Here is a 20335-nt window from a genome sequence, read left to right as displayed (position 1 = left end):
GTGTTCCAGAAGTTGATTTGTGCCCTAATTGAGGCGATCCTCCGCAGGAGGTTCCCCTCCAGGACGTCTGTTGGGTCCCGGTAAATTCGTATCCCTAGATACCGGAAGGTGGTAGGGTACCATTGTAATCTCCCTCCGCCCAGGCGGATGTCGCACTCGGGTGTGTCCGGGCTGAAGGGATAGGCCCCGGACTTGGCCCAGTTGACTCGCCTGGCAAGAACCATCCTTGCAAAGATTTTCTGCAGGGAATCTATTAAACTTATAGGGCGATAATTGCCAGGGATCGAACGGTCCCCTTTTTTGAAAACGGGCAGAATTTCCGCCCCTTTCCAAGAGTCTGGGATCCTTGCCCCCTTCGCAATAGCGTTAGCAACCTGGGTGATGTAAGGAACCCAGAGTTGGAGATTTAGTTTGAATAGGTCTGCCGGGATGCAATCCATCCCGGGAGCTTTCCCTGCTTGAACTAATCGGAGAGCGGACTCAGTGTCATCATTAGTAAACACCAAGTGCTGGCAGTATGGGGGATGCAATAGGGCCCAAGTCACCGAGGTATCACTACTTTCATGTTCTGGCTCTTTAAACTGGGACGAAAAAAAGTCCACCCATGTTTCCGCCGAAACATGGTTGACTGGAATCTGTGAATCAGGGTTTCTGCCCCATTTAACAACTTCCCAGAACTTGGTATGATTAGAAGAGAGACTAGCTCATATAAATCGGGCCAGTAACAATCGTCCCACTCTCTCCTCGCCTCCCACTGGGCCCTTTTGTACCTTTGCCTTGCCAATTTAATGTCAGTGGTTATTCTTGTTTTAATAGCTTTTTTAAGACCACTATATGCTTCCCTGCATTCTCTGTTATACCATTTCTTTCTGGAGCTAGGTATTTTCCCTTTATTAAGCTTCTGAGGAAGGGTAAGAAGAGCCTTTAATTTGATAAAACACTGCTCATGTACATCACTAATCTGGTGAACCGCTTCCATATTAGAGGATAGGTTATATATGGCGTTCAATGCTGCTGAAGCTTCCTGGGAAATACTATCTAACATGGCGGGATCCGCCAGGACCCTGCACCATCTAACCCGCCTTCTATCGTTTGTTGATACGGCTTCTGCGGTAACACACGTAGGTGCAAGAGATCTACCTACACCACCAGAGAGTTTCAGACTTAAAAACAACGGGTTATGGTCACTATCTGGATGGTCCACAACTACCATGTCTTCCACGAGGGACCAATACTCCATTTTTACCAGAATATAGTCTATTCTACTTTTACTAACCCCGTTATCAAAAGTAGGATGGCCAGATTTATCAGACACTGTGCGGCCATTAGTCGCTCTCAAACCCTACTCTAAGCATAGCCCTAGCCAATGCAAAGCAGCCTCTGTACTCCTATTGGTATAATACAGTGACAAATTCGGAATATTCCACTTAGCATCTTCCTCACAGCACAAACCCTCGTCCTCATTCCTCTGGGGTTCAAAGGTACAATTTAGGTCCCCTGCTATGAGTATGAGGTTATCTCTCTCAATCAATTCTAGGTAGGAGTCCAGATCGTCTAAAATGGCCGGGCATCTCCCACCAGGGAGGCCTCGTGCATAAATATTAATAAGAATAATATTCTGATGGTTTTCCCTACACAACTTAATCCCCAAAATATCGGGGTTGTTCACAGGGATTTCTACCGATCTACAGTTAATGGTCTGTCTTACCCAAATTACTAAGCCTCCTGATGCTCTACCCTTATTACCCTTGGTTGCAGGTTTATAAAAATTCAGAAAGCCTGCACGAAAGATTGGTTCAGGAGCCCAGCTCTCTTGGAATAATAAAACATCAAATGAATCGACAAAAGCTGCCCAATCATCTGAGGTTAATCGCCCTTTCAGCCCTGCGATTTCCATGAAGCTATTTTCAATACCGAATCCTCATGAGAAGGGACCGCGTGGTCTAAAACAATCAACTCTCGATTTGGAACCCCCACAACACTAGGTGCGAAATCAACAAGAGAATTCCCCTTTAAGACACTCCCATTTACCACATCCATGTTTAACCCCCCCCCCTTCCTGGCTAGCTGAACGTAATATACTACATGAATCATCTACCCCTTTTTCCGGATTATCAAGATGACTCTCTCCACTAGATGTGGGAGAGAGTCAGTCGATACCCTCCAAGCCAGAAAGTGCTTCAAAGCGATTAAACAGGTGGGGGATAGACGGGGAATAGGTATTCCTATCAATTGGAACTCTCGCGAATGATCTACTGCGCATTAGGGGATTAACAAAGGGGACATTATTTCTTTTGGGATAGAAATAACTGAGACCCAACGACTGCACATCCCCCATCCTCCCAAATCTGGCTTCCGTACGTATAAAGTTCACCACACGAGGGTCCCTGAAGTTAATAATAATGCAATCACCTTCCAGATCTTTCGGGCAAGGTCCTACCCAATCTACACGTCTAACACTCAAAATCTCCGGGGAAAAAGATGGGTGAAGGGGTCTGTTTTTATTTAACCAAAAAACAACTTTGTTTCTGAGGTCCCCATACGATTCGGTTTTATCATCTTTAAGGGATGCAACACCTGTTAAAACAATCGTAAAAGGAGAAGCCTCTGGGGGTAAGTTGATGCTGGGGAAGTCCCGTTTGTGGTCTTTCTGGGCCAAGGCATGGGTGTTTATACCTTGTCACCCCAAAGCTCTAGGGATTGGTTTAGTCAAAATAGTCGATTTAGTAGTACCCCTAGCAGTGTTTGGGGATTGGGCAATAGTAGTGGGAGTATTAACATTATGCCTTGTGTCAACTATCTTCTTACTCCCACCCCTAGATGTTTCGTTAACCAGATTGTGTGTTCTTGATTGAGTGTTAGATTGCTTAATGCGGGCCTGTGGAGGCCGTTTAGATGAAACAACGGCACCCAAGGGATTGGGGATACTAGCTGAGATAGGTGGTATGGGATGAACGTTTACTATCTTTTTTAGAACCCCGGTATTCTCTTTAACCAGATTTTCCAAGAGGTAGAGCTTCAAGTTCATAAGTCTAGTACGTTCAAGTAATGGAAGAATAAGTGATTTTACCAACAATTCCATTTTTCTTAAAAGGCCATCGTCATCAATATTAAAACTCTCAGTACTAATAGCCTGATTTGTCAGTAATAATTGGGAGGGGGATAAAGGACAAGTTGCAGCCATGGAAGGTTGGGAACTAACAATTGTTAACGGGGTAGGGATTGACTGGGGATTACTATTAATTTTGGGTATTTTAGAAGTACCCCCCATCTGAGGGCCCTTGCTTCTCTTCCTCTTGCAGGGAATATTCCGTTGAGACTCTCTAATGGTAGGATCGGGTTGGGCTGGGCTCACATTTAATATACTTTCTCCACTACTGCTTCCTATAGAAGCACTAAGTTGAGATCCGCTCCCACTAGAGTTCAAGATCGACCTCTCCACCTCTGGATGGACATCCGCCTGTACTGTGTGCAAAGACTCAGTGGGAATCATGGAGAGTGGCTGTGGACTAGCCACTGTTGCAAGACGACCAATAGAGGAGCGCTTCCCTGTGATGAGATCTAACGATAAGCGTTTCTCTGCGAAGGCAATCTCCTTTTCTAAAAAACCTGTCGCCCTGGTTATGAAAGCATCGAGGGGACCAGTTACCACCCCACTGCCCGTCTGTACATGCACAACTCTTTCTTTCCCCGAGCGTAAAGGCATAATTCACAACGGGAATGAAAACTAATAAACTAATAAACAAATGTAAATAGGGGAGCGGATAGAAACAACAATGTCAATGTAGACACGAGCAACTAAAACAATACAGAGCAAACACAGGGGGGGGTGTCCCAACCCAACCTCGACCGACCTCGGACGGCCTCAGACGGCCCGCCCTTTGCCCGGGCTTAGCCCCGCGCTCAGCCCCGCGCGCGTCCCGCGTGCGCGTTAAGGTTGGTCCTATTGAAGGAGGAAACACAGGAGGGGGCGGGAAGAGGACCAGCTGCGGCCGATCAGCGCCGCTGAGCAGGCTGGTCCTCGCAGTCCCGCCTCTATCCATGCGTGGTGCAGGCAGTACCAGCAAAGTCCTCAGGGTCCCAGGCAAGCGGAGACAGCAAAGTTCCTGGACCGGCGAGCGGCTCCCGCGAAGTGCAGAGGAGCGAGGTCCGTGTCAGCAGCAGCCCTCCGTCAAACACCAGAGGCACCCCACCGAAAGAACACCGAGATGCCCTCAGGCATATCCATTCCAAAGCACTCAAATCAGCAGCAAGCCCCGAAAGAACACCGAGGTGCTCCCTGGCTTATCCATTCCAAAGCACTCAAGACAGCAGCAAGCACCGAAACAACATCGAGGTGCTCCCTAGCGTATCCATTCCAAATTACTCAAGTCAGCAGCCAGCACCAAAAGAACACCGAGGTGCTCCCTGGCTTATCCATTCCAAAGCACTCAAGTCAGCAGCAAGCACCGAAAGAACCCCGAGGTGTGCACAGGCGTATCCATTTCGAAGCACTCAAGTCAGCGGCAAGCACTGATAGAACACGAGGTGTGCACAGTCTTAGCCATTCCAAAGCACTCAAGTCAGCAGCAAGCACCGAAAGAACACCGAGGTGTTCCCTGGCGTATCCATTCCAAATCACTCAAGTGAGCAGCAAGCACCAAAAAAACACGGAGCTGCTCATGGGCTTATCCATTCCAAAGCACTCAAGTCAGCAGCAAGCACCGAAAGAACACCAAGGTGCTCCCTGGCTTATCCATTCCAAAGCACTCAAGTCAGCAGCAAGCACCAAAAGAACACAGAGGTGCTCCCTGGCGTATCCATTCCAAATCACTCAAGTCAGCAGCAAGCCCCGAAAGAACACCGAGGGCTTATCCATTCCAAAGCACTCAAGTCAGCAGCAAGCACCGAAAGAACAGTGAGGTGCTCACACGCGTATCCATTACAAAGCACTCAAGGCAGCAGCAAGCACCGAAAGAACAGCGAGGTGTGCACCGTCTTATCCATTCCAAAGCACTCAAGTCAGTAGCAAGCACCGAAAGAACACCGAGGTGCTCACTGGCTTATCCATTCCAAAGCACTCAAGTCAGCAGCAAGCACCGAAATAAAACCGAGGTGAGTACAGGCGTATCCATTTCGAAGCACTCAAGTCAGCAGCAAGCACCGAAAGAACACCGAGGTGCTCACAGGCTTATCCACTCCAGAACACTCAAGTCAGCAGCAAGCACCGAAAGAACACTGAGGTGTTCCCTGGCGTATCCATTCCAAATCACTCAAGTGAGCAGCAAGCACCAAAACAACACTGAGGTGCTCATGGGCTTATCTATTCCAAAGCACTCAAGTCAGCAGCAAGCACCGAAAGAACACCCAGGTGCTCCCTGGCTTCTCCATTCCAAAGCACTCAAATCAGCAGCAAGCCCCGAAAGAACACCGAGGTGCTCCCTGGCTTATCCATTCCAAAGCACTCAAGTCAGCAGCAAGCACCAAAAGAACACCGAGGTGCTCCCTGGCTTATCCATTCCTAAGCACTCAAGTCAGCAGCAAGCACCGAAAGAACCCCGAGGTGTGCACAGGCTTATCCATTTCGAAGCACTCAAGTCAGCAGCAAGCACTGATAGAACACTGAGGTGTGCACAGTCTTAGCCATTCCAAATCACTCAAGTCAGCAGCAACCACCGAAAGAACACCAAGGTGCTCCCTGGCTTATCCATTCCAAAGCACTCAAATCAGCAGCAAGCCCCGAAAGAACACCGAGGTGCTCCCTGGCTTATCCATTCCAAAGCACTCAAGTCAGCAGCAAGCACCAAAAGAACACAGAGGTGCTCCCTGGCGTATCCATTCCAAATCACTCAAGTCAGCAGCAAGCCCCGAAAGAACACTGAGGGCTTACCCATTCCAAAGCACTCAAGTCAGCAGCAAGCACAGAAAGAACAGTGAGGTGCTCACACGCGTATCCATTACAAATCACTCAAGGCAGCAGCAAGCACCGAAAGAACAGCGAGGTGTGCACCGTCTTATCCATTCCAAAGCACTCAAGTCAGTAGCAAGCACCGAAAGAACACCGAGGTGCTCAATGGCTTATCCAATCCAAAGCACTCAAGTCAGCAGCAAGCACCGAAATAACACCGAGGTGAGTACAGGCGTATCCATTTCGAAGCACTCAAGTCAGCAGCAAGCACCGAAAGAACACCGAGGTGAGTACAGGCGTATCCTTTTCGAAGCACTCAAGTCAGCAGCAAGCACCGAAAGAACACCAAGGTGAGTACAGGCGTATCCATTCCGAAGCACTAAAGTCAGCAGCAAGCACCGAAAGAACACCAAGGTGAGTACAGGCGTATCCATTCCGAAGCACTCAAGTCAGCAGCAAGCACCGAAAGAACACCGAGGTGAGTACAGGCGTATCCATTTCGAAGCACTCAAGTCAGCAGCAAGAACCGAAAGAACACCGAGGTGAGTACAGGCGTATTCATTTCGAAGCACTAAAGTCAGCAGCAAGCACCGATGGAACACCGCGGTGAGTACAGGCGTATCCATTCCGAAGCACTCAAGTCAGCAGCAAGCACCGAAAGAACACCAAGGAGAGTACAGGCGTATCCATTCCGAAGCACTCAAGTCAGCAGCAAGCACCGAAAGAACACCGAGGTGAGTACAGGCGTATCCATTTCGAAGCACTCAAGTCAGCAGCAAGCACCGAAAGAACACCGAGGTGAGTACAGGGGTATCCATTCCGAAGCACTCAAGTTAGCAGCAAGCACCGAAAGAACACCGAGGTGAGTACAGGCGTATCCATTCCAAAGCACTCAAGTCAGCAGCAAGCACCGAAAAAACACAGAGGTGCTCACTGGTGTATCCATTCCAAAGCACTCAAGTCAGCAGCAAGGACTGAAAGAAAACTGAGGTCCTCACTGGTGTATCTATTGCGAAGCACTTAAGTCAGCAGCAAGCACCGAAAGAACACTGAGGTGCTCACAGGTGTATCCATTTCAAAGCACTCACATCAGCAGCAAGCACTGAAACAACACTGAGGTGCTCACAGCCGTATCCATTCCGAAGCACTCAAGTCAGCAGCAAGTATCAAAAGATCACGGAGGTGCTCACTGCCGTATCCATTTCCGAAGTACTCACATCAGCATCGAGCACCAAAGGAACAATGAGTTGCTCACTGGCATATCCATTCCGAAGAACTCATGTCAGCAGCAAGCACCGAAAGAACACTGAGGTGAGTACAGGCGTATCCATTCCAAAGCACTCAACTAAGCACCAAAAGTACACCGAGGTGCTCACAGGTTTATCCATTCACAAGCACTCAAGTAAGCAGCAAGCACGAAAAGAATACAGATGTGCTTACAGGCTTATCCATTCCGAAGCACTCAAGTCAGCAGCAAGCACCAAAAGAACACAGAGATGCCCTCAGGCGCATCCATTCCGAAGTACTCATGTCAGCAGCAAGCACCGAAAGAGCACTGAGGTGCTCACGGGCTTATCAATTCCGAAGCACTCAAGTCAGCAGCAAGCACCAAAAGAACACAGAGATGCCCTCAGGCGCATCCATTCCGAAGTACTCATGTCAGCAGCAAGCACCGAAAGAGCACTGAGGTGCTCACGGGCTTATCAATTCCGAAGCACTCAAGTCAGCAGCAAGCACCAAAAGAACACTGAGGTGCTCAAGGGCGTATCCAATCCGAAGTACTCACGTCAGCAGCAAGCACCGGAAAAACACCGAGGTGAGTACAGGTTTATCCATTCCAAAGTACTCAAGTCAGCAGCAAGCACCGAAAGAACACTGAGGTGCTCACGGGCTTATCCATTCCCAAACACTCGTCTGCAGTAAGCACCGAAAGAACACTGAGGTGCTCACAGGCTTATCCATTCCGAAGCACTCAAGTCAACAGCAAGCATCGAATGATCACCGAGGTGAGCACAGGCGTATCCATTCCGAAGCACTCAAGTCTGCAGCAAGCACCGAAGGAACACCGAGGTGCTCACAGGCTTATCCATTCCAAAGCACTCAAGTCAGAAGCAAGCACCGAAAGAACTCCGAGGTGCTCACGGGTTTAAACATTCCGAAGCACTCAAGTCAGCAGCAAGCACCGTAAGAACACAGAGGTACTCAAAGGCGTATCCCTTCCGAAGCACTCAAGTCAGCAGCGAGCACCGAAAGAGCACCGAGATGCGCTCAGGCGTATGCATTCCGAAGCACTCAAGTCAGAAGCAAGCACCGAAAGAACTCCGAGGTGCTCACGGGTTTAAACATTCCGAAGCACTCAAGTCAGCAGCAAGCACCGTAAGAACATAGAGGTACTCAAAGGCGTATCCATTCCGAAGCACTCAAGTCAGCAGCGAGCACCGAAAGAACACCAAGGTGCGCAGAGGCTTATCCATTCCGAAGAACTCAAGTTCGTCTAGTACTTGGAGTGAGAATTGTGTTAGCACCGAAGAGTCTTTATAAAGCACCTTCTCATCCTCCATCCTATGTCACGGGTCAATTTTCTAATAATAATTACTGGTAAAGAGATCAAATGGGAACCGATTTGCGCTGACAGACTTCATAATTGAGGATTAAATAAGATCTTCTCAATGTCAAGGATTCATCAATGGTGAATTAATGCACAGGTGAACTGATGCACAAATGAATGGATGCACAGGTGAATGTATGCACAGGTAAATGGGTGCACAGGTGAATTGATGCACGGATGAATTGGTGTGCAGGTGAATTGATGCACTGTTGTACTGATGCACAGGTAAAGTGATGCACAAGTGAATTTGTGCACAGGTGAATTGATGCACGGGTGAACTGGCTCACAGGTGAACTGATGCACAAGTGAATTGATGCACAGGTGAAATGATGCACGGGTGAACTGGCTCACAGGTGAACTGATGCACAAGTGAATTGATGCACAGGTGAACTGATGCATAGGTAAACTGGCTCACAGGTGAACTGACGCACAAGTGAAATTGATGCACAAGTTAATTGATGCACAGGTGAACTGATGCATAGGTAAACTGGCTCACAGGTGAACTGACGCACAAGTGAAATTGATGCACAAGTTAATTGATGCACAGGTGAACTGACGCACAAGTGAAATTGATGCACAAGTTTATTGATGCACAGGTGAACTGATGCACAGGCGAAGTGGACTGGAACAGTAGCTACAGGTGACACAGGCACAGCAGAGATATTCACTCGGATATACAATATGGAAGTTGCTGAGGGGTGCATGTGTGCTACTTGGAAGGCCACAACACCTTTCCAAGAACACTCTGTTTTAGTGTTGGCAAAGGACAGAACAAAGCTCCCACAGGAGAGGAACCAAGTACCCACAGAAAGGCAGAGGGTCCTAGTCATACAGAGACACCAGGCCATGGGAAAACACAGAAGTAGGAAACAGGAGCAGACGCAGCTGCACCACTGGCCTGAGCTCTGTGGGGTGGACGGGGGTTGGACTAGTGATGAACTGGTTTCATGGAAATACCATTAAACTCTGCATGATGTGCCAACCAGATAACACTTTGGAGCTCATGCACCTTTGCAACTGGTTTAAACATTCTGGTCTTTTGCTTCAAATCACTAAAAGAGCAGGTTCACTGGAGAGCATGTGTGCCACAACATCTGCCTGTTCTCTGGTTCATTGTTGAAGCCCCTCCGTCCTAGGCTGCAGAAGAGCAGTGTGCTAACACACCAGTGCTGCTCCAGACACTCACAGTGCCCCCTGTCTGTGTGACCGAGCACTTCTTTTTTCCATGAGAGATGCAGCTTTAGCCACCAGGATTCTCTCCATTATGCACTCTTGCATAAAGCTCAGCCTACTACCTATAAAACCAATACATTAAATGCCATATTGGAGGGGAGTGACCAGAAACGACTTAAGCTGCTTCCTGACAAGAGGAGATTACAAAAGTTGGGCCTGAGTATATTTCTGGAGGCGAGGCTGTTTCCGTTCTTGCGGGTGGTCATGGGAGCGTGCTCCTAAGCTTGGGGATAGGACTGCACATTTTATCAATCAATTCTGTCATATTCTTTAACTCCACAAACATCCCTTCACTTTGCATTTACTACTAGTGTGCCACTCCCCGACCGTCACTTTACTGCGCATTCACCATTAGTGTGACACTCCCCGACCGTCACTTTACTGCGCATTCACTATTAGTGTGACACTCCCCGACCGTCACTTTACTGCGCATTCACTATTAGTGTGACACTCCCCGACCGTCACTTTACTGCGCATTCACTATTAGTGTGACACTCCCCGACCGTCACTTTACTGCGCATTCACTATTAGTGTGACACTCCCCGACCGTCACTTTACTGCGCATTCACTATTAGTGTGACACTCCCCGACCGTCACTTTACTGCGCATTCACTATTAGTGTGACACTCCCCGACCGTCACTTTACTGCGCATTCACTATTAGTGTGACACTCCCTGACCGTCACTTTACTGCGCATTCACTATTAGTGTGACACTCCCCGACCGTCACTTTTCTGCGCATTCACTATTAGTGTGACACTCCCCGACCGTCACTTTACTGCGCATTCACTATTAGTGTGACACTCCCCGACCGTCACTTTTCTGCGCATTCACTATTAGTGTGACACTCCCCGACCGTCACTTTACTGCGCATTCACTATTAGTGTGACACTCCCCGACCGTCACTTTACTGCGCATTCACTATTAGTGTGACACTCCCCGACCTTTGCTTTACTGTCGATTCACTACTAGTGTGCCGCAACTCGTCGTCACTTTACTGCGCATTCACTAGGCTCAAACATTCACCATTCTTCTCACTTCCCAACAGTGACCTTTTCCTGGGGCGGTTCACGGATTCTGAATGTTTATGATTTCTTCTGCTCAACAGAGTAACTGCCCAAACCATACATGGCACAAATCAAATGTTCCTCTCAGGGCTGCAATGGCTGACCATACCCGCCTTATCAACGAGGACATCATGTTTCCAATCTATGTCATTCCTTTTATGAACCACTGTGATCAATTCCTTGCAGTTCAGTTTTTCAACTGTAGCGAAACAAGACTACGACTCCCAGAATGCATTAGGTTGTTCCATGGAAGACCAGGACTGTAAACCCACTGCCCAGGTTACAATGCCCCTCTCAATGGCCTGCAGAGCACAGGGCTGCTGGTGCCCCTGCTCTGTGTGCAGCCTCTGCCCTCCCTGCTCATCAGACCCACCCTTACCTTGGCAGCGATCATGTACGGGGGCACAATCTCAATGCCCAGCTCCTGGAAGAGCTCGCGACACTGCATGGTGATAAAGTCCCCGGCCAGAGGGGACTTCACGATCCCTGCAAAACAGAACAGAAATGTCATGTACACTTGATGTCCTTCCCTTGTTTCTAAGAAAAAGTCCTGCAGGCAGATAAAAACACGAGAGCACAGGTAAATGGCATGATCTGCCCAGGAGCACACCATGTGGCTCGGGGAGCAGCCGCTAACTGTTTTTAGTTTCATGCCAGATGCCAACTAAAAAGATAACAGAATGTGAACACTCCACTGATACAGAGGAAACAGAAGCACACACAGTTTTTAATCTATATAAATAAAAATTTAAATGTTTGTTTGTTCAAAATCGTAAATCTCCGAAATTTCTTCACCGATGGCCTTGAAATTTTGACACAAAGTTGGATTCGAATACGCGCGTGTTTTTATATACACAACGTTGGATTCGAATACGCGCGTGTCGAATACCCACGTGTTTTCAATCTAAAGCCCGAACAGACACATAAAAATGTCAATGTTCGTTTGTTCAAAATCTTAAATCTCCGAAAGTTCTTCACCGATTACTTTGAAATTTTGACACAACGTTGGATTCGATTAAGCGCGTGTTTATATATACACAATGTTGGATTAGAATACGCGTGTGTGCAATACAAGCGTGTTCAAATACGCGCGTGTACAATAAGCGTGTGTTTTTAATCGAAAGGCCGAACAGACCCTATCAATTTGGCTGCTGCGCAACAACTACAATGGACGCATAGAGACAATAGTCTACATATATTAGGATGGACAGTTGGTGTCAGTATGGCAGGTTGGATTCAAATACGAGTGTGTTTTCATATACACAACGTTGGATTTGAATACGCGCGTGTCGAATACGCGCATGTTTTTAATCGAAAGCCCGAACAGACACATAAAAATGTCAATGTTCGTTTGTTCAAAATCTTAAATCTCCGAAAGTTCTTCACCGATTGCTTTGAAATTTTGACATAACGTTGGATTCGATTAAGCGCATGTTTATATGTACACAACGTTGGATTTGAATACGCGCGTGTCCAATACGCTGGTGTTTTTAATCGAAAGGCCGAACAGACCCTATCGATTTGGTTGCTGCGCAACCAATACAAGGGACGCATAGAGACAATAGTCTACATATATTAGGATGGACAGTTGGTGTCAGGATGGCAGACCCGGAAGTGGGTGAAGGGAGGGGGGAGGAGTTGGTTCACTTTGCAACATTGGCGCGTGTTTATATAAACACAACGTTGGATTTGAATACGTGCGTGTACAATACGTGCGTGTTTTTAATCGAAAGGCCTATCTATTTGCTTGCTGCGCAACAACTACAAGGGACGCATACAGACAATAGTCACAAAAACATATTGTATACCCACAAGCATTGTGAAATTAAACATATTAGAAACGTGCGCTTACTCTTTTCTTTCTATTCCATTTAACCAGACTGAGCCACAGCAACGCGTGGCCGGGTACAGCTACTATATCTATAAATTGGGAACTCATGTTGGACCCAATATACTAAAGTAGGGTAGCAATGTAATGGGTGTTTTGTTCACACTACTTTGCGACTCAACTGCGTTTGTGAGGCTGTGACTGACGTACGAATCAGTTGCTCTGGAATAGTAGTACAGGGTAACCCGGTATTCCAGAGAACTTGGGTACATAGCAGTGTTTTAATGTTAATGTTAATGTTAATGTTAATGTTAGGTGGTGTTTTATATAGCGCTCGGCTACTCCGAGGAGTGTCCTACAGTGGAAACAGGGTGGCAGGCGGAGAAGGGGCAGGCTTACTGAGCGATAAGCCAGGATTTTAGGTCCTTCCTAAAGGCCAATAATTTGGTATTCCTACGAAGAGTAATCGGCAGGGTATTCCAGAGCTGAGGCGCCAGGCGCTTGAAAGACCGGCCACCAGTCCGTACTCTTCTTATGACTGGGACCGCAGCCAGAGCCTGCGACTCTGACCTCAGAGATCTGGCAGGCTGATAGAGAGCCAGCCGCTTCTGAATGTATTTGGCCCCAGTAGCATGAAAAGCCTTGTGGGCCAAAGTAAGTGCCTTGAAAACTATCCGTTTCCGGATAGGCAACCAGTGAAGAGTGTACAGGAGGTCAGACGCTCTGGCTCGCCTATGTAGGCCAAAAATGGCCCGAGCCGCCGAGTTCTGAACCACCTGTAGACGTTGGAGAAGGTACTCCGGCAGGCCCAAGTACAGGACATTGGCATAATCAAGCCGCGATCCAATAAGGGCTTGCACCGTAGTTTCCCTGTGTGCCAACGAGAGCAAGGGAAGGAACTTACGGAGCATCTTAAGGAGGCCGAAGCATGTTCCTGCTAAGCCAAGAATCTGGGACTTCAACGTTAAGCCATTATCGATTTTAACTCCAAGGTTCTTGGCCATCGTAGATGCAGCCGATGGAGGAAACATATTTACAGGCCACCAATCCTGCCAGCTTGGATCAGACCGACAGCCGAAAAAGAGCACCTCAGAATTGTCTGAGTTACACTTGAGGCTGTTTAGCTGGAACCATTTAAAAACAGCCCCAAGGCACCCTCGGATGTTCTCACCGTCGAACTCAGACCCCTTCCCACACGTGAAGAGGAGCTGAGTGTCGTCGGCATACGACACGATCTGGGCCCCGAACGACTCCGCGAGTGCCGCCAGAGGGCTCATAGAGATATTAAAGAGAGTAGGGCTCAAAACAGAGCCCTGAGGCACTCCGACCTCCAGTGGCGGCACTACTGCAGAACAAGGGGGAGCCCAGACCGTTTGGCAGCAGCCCGCTAAAAAAGATCTAAACCAGCTGAGCGCCGTCCCCCGCAGACCGATCTCACTAAGTCTGGTGAGGAGACCCTCATAGGGGATGGTGTCAAAGGCCGCCGACAGGTCGAGCATCACCAACATGGCCTTTCCTCCTGCATCCATTACCTCCTTGATTGCCTCCGTAACTTCCAGCAGCGCCGTCTCGGTGCTCAAGTTGGTACGGAAGCCGGATTGAGTGGAATGTAACAGATTGTGGCTTTCAAGGAAACTAGAGAGAGATGTATGTACGTGTTTCTCCACGATTTTAGCAAAGGCTGGCAAGAGGGAAATAGGCCTATAGTTAGCATAGACCTCCGGATACAAACTGGGCTTTTTTAGTAACGGGATGATCATAGCTTGCTTCCAGACTGATGGTACCACTCCAGTGCTGAGAGGAAGGTTCAGCACGGGATTAACAAGGGGATTTATTACCTCAGCTACTTTAGCCAAAAATGTGGCTGGGCAGGGATCAAGAGGGGACCCAGACTTTAGTTTAGCTAAGAGCTCTAGTGATGTAGCTACGGCTAGAGGTGGAAATTCCGAAAACGTGGGCTCATAGCTAGAAACCGACCCTGCCCGGACACTGGAGGCGGGGTCTGCCACTACCCCAGCCCACAAGAAAGAGTCCTGAATGGTCTTAATTTTGCTGGAAAAAAAATTGGCAAGTGAGGACACCCATGATTCCGAGTGCGCACAAAGCGGCGTACTCATTTTAGGGGCAGTAAATTCCCTAAATGGGCCGGTACTCACCAGTACTGAGTACCGGCACGTCCGAATTTTCTGGCAGTCAGTGCTGGCACTTCTCTTAAGCCAGGAAGAGTACCGGTATGCTAATAGACGGCACTGCAGGCTCCGGTTAGGTACCTGCTTCTCAGGAGTTTGTAAGCACAGTAGCCTTTTGCAGAGTCCCTGCTGGAGATTCCAGCAATGTCCATTTGAATGCCTGAGACTGCAGGGGTCTGAGAGGACTTGCCTTGCGTCATGCTGTGATTACCAGTGCAGGGTCTAGACAGACTCTGCACCATAGATCAGAGACACATCCACCATTCAGCTGAAAGTGCTTTAGCCTCCTTCTCCCACTCCCCTTTCCAATCAGGTGTGTAAATGATGTCCCTGTGTTCACCATTACTATTGTGTGCATTTGGGCAAACACAGGTATGGAGGCAGCACACTGACAGTTGCAATTTAGAAAGCTGTGGGAGGCAAGGAGTTTAAATGGCTTTAATACCACCTGAGATTTTGTGTGAGTGTTTGCTTATGTCTGTGTGCTTGCCAACTTCTGTGTGCCTGTTTTGTGTGTAAGGAAAAGAATCAGGACACTCTCAGGAGATATTTTAAAGTGAATGTCTGGAATGTGTGTGTGGTGTGTGTGTGTGTGTGTGTGTGTGTGTGTGGTGTGTGTGTGCGTGTGTGTGTGTGGTGTGTGTGTGTGTGTGTGTGGTGTGTGTGTGCGTGTGTGTGTGTGCGTGTGTGTGTGTGGTGTGTGTGTGTGTGTGTGTGTGTGGTGTGTGTGTGTGTGTGTGGTGTGTGTGTGCGTGTGTGTGTGCGTGTGTGTGTGTGGTGTGTGTGTGTGTGTGTGTGTGTGTGTGTGGTGTGTGTGTGCGTGTGTGTGTGTGTGTGTGTGTGTGGTGTGTGTGTGCGTGTTTGTGTGTGGTGTGTGTGTGTGTGTGTGTGTGTGTGTGTGTGTGTGTGTGTGCGTGTGTATGTGCGTGTGTGTGCGTGTGTGTGTGTGTGTACATGCTTGAGAGGATATAGTATTGTTCCTAAGTTCAACAACAAATAACAGCATGGCATTAAGAAGCAGCAAATATTACAAAACAAGGAACTGTTAACATACCATCCTGTTTGGCTTTCATTTTGTGTAATGAGGTAAAGTGTTTTGTTTACATAAACGCATTTCTCATGAGTTTTGATGTGTGCTGCAACTTGTACAGAAGTCATTATGTATCATCATAACCTGCCCTTAGCCCCGCCCCTAGACCCGCCCACACGCCACACCTCTAGTTCATAACAATGAGTACTTGCACGTATTTTTTCCCATTTAAAGCACTGGGGAACTGTCTGTGAGACAAGGAACTTCAGTCTGAGAGAGAGAGACTGTGTGTAGGAATAAAAACGAGGAAATATACATCAATGTTATATATATTTTTTTACAGAGTTTTATATAATGCGAACTTGACCCGAATCAAGTATCAGAGCGCTTTACAAGAGCACCAGTTGCATTACAGACTGACAAATTCATTTTTGTTAGGCACGGGGAGATCACTAAAGGAGATATACTATGGTCTGCTCAGAATAATTATGTTCTCAAATCTGAATGTTTTATATTCGTATTTATTTATATGCCTTTAATTATTTATATAAGGTTCTTAATGCAATGACTGACACCCCGATTGTTTTCTGTATCAATTATTGAATTGCACTTAACCTGGTAGTTGTAATATTGTCATTCTACTTTTTTATGTGCTTTTACTGTTTTTATGCATCTATTATGATATCGAAGTATCGAAATAAAGATTATGAAATGAAATGAAGTGATTTGCCCAGAATCCCACGATGTTAAGCTAGTGTGTGTTGGTGTCACTCTCAAAGGTTTGTGGCGCTTTTCTTACACTTATTGCCTTAATTGTCGTATTATACATCCACGGGGCAATGCTTGGGAGGGAGATATCCCAACAAGTAAATAAATACATGAATTAATAAAATAAATAATTTCTTTCAGTTTCATAATTAACAGGCATGCATGTTGCGTTGTCTTGCCTAAGGCTGGAGGAGATTGGAAAAGGCTGAACTACAAAGGGAACAATGAGATACTTTGTAGAGTCGACTGTTTTAATTTATTTATAGCAAAAAAAAAACTAGCAAAAAGCCTTGCGGGGATTTCTAAAGCTGTTGTTAACACCGGTGTTCCCACATGGAGAAGTGTGGCTCAATGGTTAGAGTGGCAGACCCTGATGCCGAGGTCTAGCCCGGGACCAGGGTTCAATTCCCCGCCTCGGCGGGTCTTGGGCTCAAAATTTCACGGACCTGATAATTCGCGCCTCAGTGCCTATTCTAATCATGGGTCCCACTCTGCAACTCTGGGCAATAGCTTGCTTAATCTCCACAACGGCCCCCACAACGCTAAGGATGCCTGGCCTCCACCTTGGGGGTGCCCAGGAGTGGACACCTCACAGGGAAAGCCAGGATGGGTTCCACAGCGGTATTCGTACAAGCGCCTTGAGACCCTTGCGGGTGAGTAGTGCGCTATACAAGTATCAATTTACATTTACATTGCATACATGGAAACGTGCACCATCTAGTGGCCAACAGGAGTAGTGCAGGTAGAACGTGCACTGAAATGTTGGTCCTACTTAGCCGCCCCTTGAAGTGTTTTTGGAGTGAATTCTTATTTTGGCGGTCACTGTAGGAAATGGAATTTTTTTAAAGAAAATAAACCAAGGTACTCAAATATTCAAAATATTAGACATACATAATTCAAGATCGTAAGGGCACTCGATGACAATTAACCGGCCTTGTATGTTGTTATGTTCATTTAGATTATAATGCAAGAATTCCCCTCTATTGGCCTCAAGGCGCTATACTTCTTAGCACAGTGAATGAAAATACTTACTAGAGCGCGCAGAGAGCTTACCAGGGCGTCCAAGTGCTGGAGTATAAAATTGAAAGTAATCTGTAATGGAAATGAGGCAGAAAGAGGGTTTTTGAGATTCTTGCTGATGGTGAGGTCATCAGGCGCACAGCAGGGGGTCCCTGATGGGGTGTTCCAATGTTTGGGTCAGGTGGGGATGCCCACCAACCAGGGCCGGACTGGTCGTAGTGGGCATCGGGTGTTTCCCCGGGAGGCTGGAAGGTTGGAGGCCGGTTTTGGAGCAGTGGGGGTCAGTTTTGGAGTGGTGGGGGCGGTTTTGTTACTGGGGGGCGGTTTTGCAGCAGTGCTGCAATATCGGCTCCCAGTAACAAAAGCAACAGTGCTGGGGGCCAGTTTAGTTAAGCAGGAGTGCTTCACACTTGTACCCTCGCCCATCGCCTTTTCCTATTGTGGAGGTGGTTACCATCGACTTGGAACCAATGGTAATAACATTCCCTAAATGCCCCTTTCGTATTTAGGAAATACTTTGTACAAGTGCCTAGGAAATCGTAAATGGGAAATCCCTATTTGTGATTTCCTATTTGGGTAATCACAAATTGTCATTTCCATGAGATAGAAATCGCAATTTGCGACAGAGTTTCTGCTTTGTACATATGGAGCCCATTTAGCACGTCTTAACGGCTCAAAATTGCGATTCGGTCCATTAAGAAATGCTAAAAGGCTTCGTACATATGACCCCAAGATTGTTTGAAGATGTAAATGGAATAAGCGGGGTACCCAGGTCATCTAGGTATCACCTGTGTTATAGGGATTTAATAATTTGAGTCACCTTGCAAAAGCTGAAAACAAATTCCTACGTGGTTTGATTGGTGTTCCTCAAAGTACTCCTATGGCTCCGCTCTTATTAGACCTAAGTAAGAAAAATGTGGTAGACATGGCTAGGTTACGCCCACTTCTGTATTGGAGGCGAATTTGGACCACCCCCGAACTTACACATTATGCTCAGGGTTTGAAGGATGTGATCCTTGTAGATCGCTTTCATAAAATCCAGTGGCTAAAAGATCTAAGGTCTCTTCTGGTAAAGATGGATTTAAGATTATTATGGGATGAACCAGGCACTGCAGTTTTCCCCTCAAAAAACCAATTGAAAGAAAAATATTGGGAAATGATCCTGATGTCATCCTACCGGTCCGGTATGAACACTACTTTGACAGGTCGTTTTTTAGATCACAAATCTTGGCTGTCCTGTGAAGCATACTGGGATATAATTGAGAGTCCCCTCGATCGAAAATTGTATTTTCAATTCAGCATGGGAACTTTACCAATTAAAGCTTTTACTCATAAATGGGCGTCCTCCTTAGATGAAAAATGTCATAATTGTTTAGACATGGCAGAGACTATAGCCCATTTATTTTTTGTATGTCCCCTATATGCAGCCCCACGACGCAAATGGTTGAGACCTATCTGCTCTTCCTTGGGCACTTTGAGGCATATAGAAGCTTTAAGGATACTAGGATCTGATTGTTCTCCCCACATAGCTATTGCTTTAGCCAAATTTTTGAGGTGGGCTTGGATCATCCGTACACGCACTTTATTGCCATCTGCTGCTAGCTAGTTATAAGGTTTTATCGCTATTATAAAGTTGTTTTTATCTTATGAACTAATTTTAAATGTATCATATATGAATTATAGCTTTTTTAGCCAACAGTAATCAGACGGAATTTAATATCCTTTTATCTGGTGTATTGTTCATGTACTATTTATTGTGTATTTTGATAGTTTTGTGCATTGTATGTGCTTTTATGACTTACTGTCGAATAAAGCTTTTGAATTGAATTGTTAAGAGGGTGGTGCGGCTCATATTTCTCACCATTGAGTTTTAAAGAACAGAGCTCCATCCAAGCTGCAACTGATGGAAGACAGGAAGATACTTTATCAAGAAGGTTTTCTAGATCATCCTTAAACGAAATTATGCCCAGGGCATCATCCACGTAAGATCTAAAGGAGAACCCAAAGTACTGATCAGCCCTGCCAAGGAGTCAGATAGAAAGTGAAGAGGGCAAGACAGAGAGATGAACCCTGAGGGACTCCACATCCAAGAAGACTGGAAGGAGAGTAAAGAAGGGGGACCCGGGCAATATCCGTGTTCTATTGCACGCAATTGAAGCGATCAGGCCAAGGTATGGACGCCAAGGTGATTGATGAAGGCAACTGAGAAGTGCGGGGAGAGGCACCATCTCCAATGTGGCACTGATGTCACCAAGGATCAAGGCGTCTCTACCACCTTGATCGACAATGTGTCTCAGGTCGCTAAAGACGGCGTATAGAGGTATCTCCGTGGTATGCAGAGGGCAGATCCCAGTCTGCAGGATGTCTGGTAGATCCTTGGATTCAACAAAACTGCAGTTCAACAACTGCGTCTTGATCTACAAATCTGGAGATAAAGGACGCAATAAGATGGGCTGGAAGTTGCTGAGAACCTTAGGATAGTTTGAGGGCTATTGAAGAAGACCAACCAATAAAATAACGGTGGCAGCAGAGAGGGGAGTAAAGTAAAGAGATGCAGCAGAAGAAGCAAAGAGCCAAGGGCTTTCATAGCTATGTGGGAGGGGTAGAGGACAGGGGGACAAGGTTTAACGGAGAGGATAGAGACGAGGGGATTTAGGTAAGAATGTTATGACTGAGACAGTATTTGCATTAGGATCAAAATAAAAA

At 46.9% G+C, this 20335-nt stretch overlaps 1 protein-coding gene across 1 annotated transcript in view; it reads right to left on the bottom strand.

The window, feature by feature from the left end:
• The window catches only part of ACTL6B (actin like 6B), a 173348-nt gene that overhangs the window by 69905 nt on the left and 83108 nt on the right, over positions 1–20335 (bottom strand). The window contains exon 7 of the mRNA XM_078671622.1: positions 11174–11280. Within this exon, the coding sequence (XP_078527748.1) occupies positions 11174–11280 (107 nt within the window). The remainder of the gene's footprint in view (positions 1–11173; positions 11281–20335) is intronic.

The sequence above is a fragment of the Lissotriton helveticus genome, chromosome 12 (assembly GCF_964261635.1).
Source record: "Lissotriton helveticus chromosome 12, aLisHel1.1, whole genome shotgun sequence".
NCBI lineage: Eukaryota > Metazoa > Chordata > Amphibia > Caudata > Salamandridae > Lissotriton > Lissotriton helveticus.
The sequence above is the reverse complement of the archived record's forward strand: the minus strand, read 5'-3'. Positions and strand labels throughout refer to the sequence as shown.